Below are 8253 nucleotides of genomic sequence, written 5' to 3'. Positions count from 1 at the left end.
TTGCATAATTTTTACACAATATGTATTTTTCAGAAATTTGCCATATGGCTATGGGGCAGTGGAATAAGAATAAACAGTGAGCCCAAAATAGGAGTTGGCACTGATTTGCAGGTTATAAGCAGAGATAGCCTACTGAGCTATGGGGGGCTCCAATTTTATGGGACTGTGGTCTTAACTCCATTTTTCTTTTTCTTACTCTACCCTAGTGAAATCAGGAAAGCCAATTAACTTCTCCCACTTCTGAATTACATGCGATTTGAGGATAATGCCACTTATCTAGATTATGAAGTACCTGTGTCTGGCACATAGCTCATTAACTGACTGACATTTATTGTTTAAATTTAGTTGACTTATCACTTCATTTAGAATTCTGTCATTGATAGAGGGAAAAAAATTTACTGCAATTTGAATTCCTGGTATTTTTAAATTTTCTTAGCTAATTTTCTGCAATTTTTGAATTCTATCATTTTATATAGTGATAGAAAATATTTTAATATTGAAATTAAAACTAAGTATTTAGGTTTAGTTACCTGTGAAAATTCTCTGGCTTTTCTACTTTTTAGATGAAAATGTTACATAAGAAGGTGTAACTTGTCAGTAAGGTTATTAATATGTGTGAATATCTTACTTAGATTTCTGTATGATTTAGGCAGAGTTAAATGCAGGTATGTCACTGGAGGTAGGTTTTGAGGTTTCCAAAGCTGCCTGTGGGTCTGGATGTAGCTCTCAGGTGCTTTTCTAGCATCATGTCTGCCTGCCACCATGCTCCCCATGATGATGATGATGGTGATGATGTCTTGTGAAGCTGTAAGAAAGCCTCTGATTAAATGTTTTTGCAAGAATTGTGTTGGCTGTATTTCATCACAATACTGATAATCCTGACTAAGACAATCTTGTTATGCCTCTACATAGACGACTACTTTGGACACGTGAGCTGGTCAGAACTGAGCTGATTTTCACGTTGGAGTGCAAGCATTTGGTGTGTGTATGTAAGATATTTGAATTTCTTTAGAAGAAAACTTACTGAAATGACATTTTCCTGTCTTTTTGGAATAGTAGGATAATTAATAATTTCTTGTGTGGGAGTGGGAAAGAAACAATTATTCTAAATTGGAGTGGGGATTAGTGTCAAAAATAAGTGGGGTAAGAGCTTAGTCTTACCTCAACTTGATAGGCCATTTTAACATCCATGGAAGACCCTTTCTGAACAGAAACAGAGGAAGAGTGGATTGGGGGTCAGGAGAGAGGCATGAGGGGTGATGCAATGGGAAAAGAGGAGGGAGGGGAAATGGGTTGAAATGTAAAATAAGTGAAAAAATGTAATTAGTAAAAAGATTTTTAAAAGTAAATGTGTGCTGGAGAGATGGTCCCATGATTAAGAGCACTGACCACTCTTCCAGAATATCCAGGTTCAATTCCCAACACATGTTTGCTCACAGCACTTTGTAGCTCCAGTTCCAGGGATCTAATGCCCTTACCTAGTCTCTGCAAGTGCTACACACATAGTACACAGAGGTACATGAAGATAGACACTCATATACATTAAATAAAAATAAATACATTTTTAAAAGTGATTTTTGCTTATCAAAACAATTGCAACAAAATATTTTACACCTTGGTTTCTATAAAGCAAAAATATAAAATGCAAAACAAATACTATAATATAGGTATTTGAGCAAAGGAGACAGGTATGATTATACATACCCCAGAATTTAGGATGCTGAGTTAGGGTGATCATGAGTTTGGGGCCAGCTCCAGTCATTTACAACCAACCCTCTAAATGAAAACAAATATTTAATAAACAATATTTTGGGAACTTGAGTTTAGTTTTCTTTATTATTTCCTATTGATTGGGGGCACTAGTAATCATATGGACATTCTGAGAAAATTTAGAATTATGGTTAAATCTTGGGTGTAGTAGTCTGAAGCTGCATTCAGCCGGTTGCCTTGAAGCTGTTTTTGATGTTGGATTACCTGGGCCATTGTTCCCATCAGAAACCACTCAGGGGTCTTACTTGATCTAACCATATTAGCCTGGAAGGAATCCACAGCTTCTCATCTTCTGTGGAAACAAAAATAGAATCTCTTTTCCAAAGCAACATATCCTTCGATACAAATTTTGAAGTCAATATACCTGTATGTGGGTTTAGCTTAGTAGCCCCCCCAATCAAATTTATCTCTGAAGTTAGTTCATTAGCAGTTAAAAAATTCAAAAAAAGCATGATAGTAAACATAATCCAGACTCTATTATTCACATTTACATGCTTATTATAATTTTTATTACTCTATTTCTTTATTTCCTTTTTAAGGACTTCAGTTTATTATCTTTAAATTATTCTAATCTGTGAGACTCTGGCTACCCTTTATTCTCTTCTCTTCCAAGCCTATGCATATTTATCAAACTCATTGTGAAGTGTTGAGAGGGCTTTTTGTCTTAATCTCTTTATTGTGTAGCTCTAATCATTTTCTGACTAGGAGAGTTTATTTTTTTAATATTTATTTATTATGTATACAATATTCTGTCTGTGTGTATGCCTGCAGGCCAGAAGAGGGCACCAGACCCCATTACAGATGGTTGTGAGCCACCATGTGGTTGCTGGGAATTGAACTCAGGACCTTTGGAAGAGCAGGCAGTGCTCTTAACCTCTGAGCCATCTCTCCAGCCCTAGGAGAGTTTTTTAAAATGCAAAGTAGGTGTGGCTAGAATTGAAACCACAACTTTACTCCTCTCTAGGCTTTTTAACATGGTGGAGGTATGTTTACCAGCAGCTTTGGGAGCCATGCTCTGAGAAACAGTACTAAGTAGTGTGCAACTGTGCCCTTAGGCCCACAGCTGTGCTTTAAAGCCAGCAGGCAGCTGCTGGGAACCTCTTTACCATAGCCCATGTAAGAAATTGTGGGGACGCACCACGCAACTCAGCCTATGGCAGTTGGCAGCTGGCTCCATTTCTTGGGTTGTTGTCCAGAGATGGGTCTCTGTACCATGGCCAACAAGAGAGACTAGGAAGCCCAGTGTGGCTTGTTTCTTTTTCCTTAGAATATTTTTAAGCTTTTTTTTTTTTAGATCTTATGTGAATCCATGCCAGATGGAGGTTTCTCTCCCATCCACCAGTTTCCAAAGAACCACTCTGAGGTTTAATATTAATTATAAACTGGCCTATTAGCTCAGGTTTATTATCAACTTGCTCTTATAACTTAAATTAATTTCTATTATTCTATATTTTACCAAAGACACATGGCTTGTTACCTCACATCTTTTCTGGCAGCTGCTGGCGTCTCCCCAACTTTGTATTCTTTCTCCCTCTATCACTGTTTGATTTCTTCCTTGCTATATTCTTCCTGCCATTGACCAAAGTACCTTCTTTATTAACCAATATTAATAAAACATTCACATCATACAGAGAGGCATCCCACATCAGACCAGTCTGGCCTTAAACTCAGAGTTGTTTCTGTCTCTGCCTCCTGAGTACTGGTATCAAAGTTGGTACTCATTTACCTTTACCCATAACACTGTTTGGGAACATGTTTAGTTCTTTTTCTTCAGAAGATAGTATTCCTCTATGGAAACTGACTTGGTGAAGCTAAATCAAGTAAAGTATTTATCTAACCTCAAATATAAGATGTTATGTTTTTGTTTCTTTCAGTTACTAACAGTCACTCTCTCTTCTTACCCTTGTACTTTAGATTTTCCTAAATGGGATGAAAACCTGATGATGTCTACAGAGCCAGCACAATGAGAGAAAATTAAATGAACACAATTGACTCAATAGGTGGAGTCACTCTGATATTTAATGTTCTTCTCTGTGCTGTGTGTTAATATGTATTTGTAGAAACTATACACTTTATCTTCTCTCACAATAACTATATGAGGTGGAATATCACTTCAATCTCTGACACAGTGTCAGTATACTTTATAAAGTCTCAAACTATACTATATTTATTAAAAATCAGAAGAATGATGAGAACATTAGTATACTAGACCAATGATACTGTGATTGCTAAAACCAAAGTCCTATTTAGAGATAGAATTAAGAAAAATGTCCATTTAATGAATTTTTAGTTTGCTTGGTTTCAAGCTAAAAGTTTAATTTTGTAACAGATGAAGAGCTTTTGAAACATATGTTCATAATTAAGAAATGAAAGAAAGGAATATAGAAGAAAGGAAAAAGTAATGTAGGAGTGAGGGAGGGAAGGAAGAGAAGGAAGAAAGTAATAAGGAAGGAAGGAAAGAATGATGGAATGATAAAAGGAAGAGGAAAGAATTAAAGAGGGAGTTTGTATTCTAACAGTCGTTACATATTTGACACTTACAAAATGTCCTATTTGTTCCACATGTTCTCTTCATTCTTGAATATCTGCATTGTGCTTTCTATGTGTTCTATACTAAAGATGAGAACTCTAAACACCAGAATTTTGTAACTCTGTCAAGAACAGTTACAAATCAAAGGCCCATGACTACATTAAACATAGCAGTCTGCCCACAATTTGCACTCTATCATTTTTTTATAGTTTAAAAGCACCTTGAAATGCAAAAAAAAAAAAAGTGAGAAAAGTTAAGTTTCTTTTCCAAAGCATAGTGGAGTAAACATATATTCACACAGTGTATTGAAACATATTAAAAATGTATATTTACCAAATCTGTAGTAATGTATGTCTGGACTCACAATGTGGAAGTAATCTCTCTCACCTGTTAAAGGACTAGCTACATAAGTCTCACCTGCCCAACACCTTTTAATAGCACCCAACCCACAGGATTCTTGAAAAAAATATTTTTCTGCTCTCCTGAGGGACTATATTAGCACATACTGTTACAGAACATTGATGTTATTTGTAGCATTATCACCTGAAATTTCCCCTCTGCAGCTAGTCAAAACCATTCCAGAGACTTTAATACATCTAATTTACACTGTTTAGACTATAGCAATATTGAATGAATCATCCTTGAATTTACTAACAAGAAAGGAGTTAGGAAAAAAATTTGCATTAAAGTTGCCAGAGTAGGAAAAATACAAATGTATTAATGAGTAGTAAGACAATATTAGGACCAAAAAACAGGAGAAAATATTATTGGTACAAGAGAATTTGAATCATGAATCCTTGCTCCAATGTATGGCCTTAAATTAGCCTTACTACCTTGGATGGGGGATGTGGAGAAATTGTAGCTCGCATAGTGAATTTGGAAAGTAGTTGTTAAATCTTATCAGGGAGGGAAGTTTTGAGTGATAAAACTTAAAGTTTATTCTGTGGTCTAGAGAAGATTCATTTGAAGATCACAGAATTGTTAACAATTTCTCTGAGGATTAGTATGAATACAGAGCTCTGAATATCATTTTAAGAAAATAACCTCTCCATTTGTTTTACAAATCCAAATCATTAAAAACAGTCAGGGATGGACTCGGTCTAGCAGGATATCCCGGGCCTCAAAGGCCGGGCTCCTTCCTTCCTGCCTGCCCGCTGCTCCGCGGGACTACATCTCCCATGATTCCCCGTGGCGGCCATTTTGCCTGTAGTCAGGTATGGACTCGGTCTACCAGGATATCCCTGGCCTCAAAGGCCGGGCTCCTTCCTTCCTGCCTGCCCGCTGCTCTGCGGGACTACGTCTCCCATGATTCCCCGTGGCGGCCAATTCCGCCCCCCCCCCGCTGCTCTGCATCCACCTCCATGGCTTGTGGAGCCACCTGCAGGGTTTGGATAAGATTTAATTAAACGTCGCTCTTTATCGTAAATGGCTTCCGTATTCAATCATCCGCCTATTTCATCGATGTTCATTAGATTCATATTTAATACTAGTTAATATCATGGACGATTAATTATGTTGAATAATAAATAGATCGTTTCTATTCAATCAGTGCATGGAAGGGGGGAGGGGGCGGAGCTCTGTGTCCCCAAGGCTCCGCATCTGCTTCCCGCCAGGAAAATTAGAATATTGCACACATAATTAATAAATAAATACATACATACATACATACATACATACATACATAAATGCATACATACATAAATATAAAAATTAGACTATTGCATACATAATAAATAAATATAAAATTAGACTATTGCATACATAATAAATACATATAAAATTAGAATATTGTGTACATCATAAATAAATATAAAATTAGAATTTTGTATACACAATAAATAAATATAAAAATTAGAATATTGTATACATCATAAATAAATATAAAAATTAGAATATTGTATGCATAATAAATAAATGTAAAAATTAGAATATTGTATACCTAATAAATAAATAAATAAATATAATAATTAGAATATTGATACATCATAAATAAATATAAAATTAGAATATTGCATACATAATAAATAAATATAAAATTAGAATATTGCATGCATAATAAATATAAAATTAGACTATTGTATGCATAATAAATAAATATAAAATTAGAATATTGTGTGCATAATAAATAAATATAAAAATTAGAATATTGTATACATCATAAATAAATATTTTTAAAAAATAAATAAAAATAAAAAATAAACACCTCTTCTATACACAAAGAATAGAGAAGCAGAGGGAGAAATAAGAGAAACTTCGTATTTCACAACAGCGACAAACAGCATAAAGTATATTAGGGTCACCATAACCAATAATGAAAAATCCATTTGATAAGACTTTAAGGCTTTGAAGAAAACCTGAAAAGGACCCAAAAATATTGAAAAATCTCCCAAGGTCTTGGAGGAATAGGATCAACAAATATGGGAGCTACAGCAATGGCGATCTATAAATTTGATACATTACCCATGAAAATGTAAAACAATTTTTTACAGACCTTGAGAAAACAATATTCAACTTTATAAAAAAAAAAAAACAAAAAAATTCTTTTTTTTTTGATAAACAGGGGAAAATACACACAGTGAATTTTTTTTTTTGGGAATGTGTGCGTCGTATTCCTGGATAATTCCTACTGGTTGGGGGCACGGATCATCTTATATGGACCCGAAGAAAATTTAGAATTATTTCCTTTGAAACTCAGGATGAACCCACAGCCTCTCGTTTTCAGAAGCAAAGTCTCTTCTCCAGAGTAACATTGCTTTTGAATTTCATTCAAGGTATTTCAAAATTTATCTTGAATTAAGTAATTCATTAATAAACAAATATCCTTTCTCGCCGCGGTTGCCACTCCTCACGACTCAAACAATGAAAAGATAACATGATAGCATAGAGTGTCACGATTCTCCGTGTATCTGGATTTTTGTACTTGATTTTGTACTTAATTTAATTTTAATTGACTCACGGAGATCTGTCTGTCTCTGCCCTCCAAGCACTGGGATTAAAGGCATGTGCTACCACTCCCAGCAACTCTCTTTATTCCTTATTTTTCGATTTTTACTTTAAGAACTTAAACTTATAGCCTGTCCATATTTTTAACACACTGTAAAGCATTTTATAATTTTTCTTGGTGTTGGAGAGATGGCTCAGAGGTTAAGAGCACAGCCTGCTTTCCCCGAGGTCCCGGGTTCGAGTCCAGGCCACCCCATGGTGGCTCACAGCCATCTGTGATGGGGTCTGGTGCCCTCTGCTGGCGTGAGGGCATACACGCAGACAGAATATTGTATACATAATAAATAAATATAAAAATTAGAATATTGTATACATAACAAATATAAAATTAGAATATTGTGTGCATAATAAATATAAAAATTAGAATATTGTATACATAATAAATAAATATGAGAATTAGAATATTGGGGTTTTTTTGTAGCCAGAAAATAACTTTATTTGTTCCAGGTCAGAACTTCTGGAACTGCTTCTTGGTGCCAGCGGCCTTGGTGACCTTGAGCACGTTGAAACGCACGGTCTTGCTCAGGGGCCTGCACTCTCCCACAGTGACAATGTCGCCGATCTGTACATCCCTGAAACAGGGGGACAGGTGCACGGACATGTTCTTGTGGCGTTTCTCAAAGCGATTGTACTTTCGGATGTAATGAAGATAGTCCCGGCGGATGACAATGGTCCTCTGCATCTTCATCTTGGTCACGACACCGGACAGGATCCGACCTCGGATGGAGACGTTGCCAGTGAACGGGCATTTCTTGTCAATGTAGGTGCCCTCCATGGCCTCCTTGGGCGTCTTGAAGCCTAGACCGATGTTCTTGTAGTACCGAGGGAGTTTTTCCTTGCCGGTTTCTCCAAGCAGAACACGCTTCTTGTTTTGGAAGATCGTGGGCTGCTTTTGGTACGCACGTTCGGTCTGAATGTCCGCCATCTTCCCGGCAGCCTGAAGAAAAGAG

General features: G+C 36.1%; 1 protein-coding gene across 1 annotated transcript; it reads right to left on the bottom strand.

The window, feature by feature from the left end:
* Positions 1–7713: 7713 nt before the first annotated feature.
* LOC142848587 (small ribosomal subunit protein uS17-like) lies at positions 7714–8253 on the bottom strand. The gene has a single exon (XM_075970796.1). It carries the CDS (start codon positions 8226–8228, stop codon positions 7752–7754), a length of 477 nt encoding a protein of 158 aa, XP_075826911.1. The 5' UTR covers positions 8229–8253; the 3' UTR covers positions 7714–7751.

This window comes from Microtus pennsylvanicus, chromosome 4 (assembly GCF_037038515.1).
Source record: "Microtus pennsylvanicus isolate mMicPen1 chromosome 4, mMicPen1.hap1, whole genome shotgun sequence".
NCBI classification, from domain to species: Eukaryota; Metazoa; Chordata; class Mammalia; order Rodentia; family Cricetidae; genus Microtus; species Microtus pennsylvanicus.
This window is presented reverse-complemented; position numbering and strand designations above follow the sequence as displayed.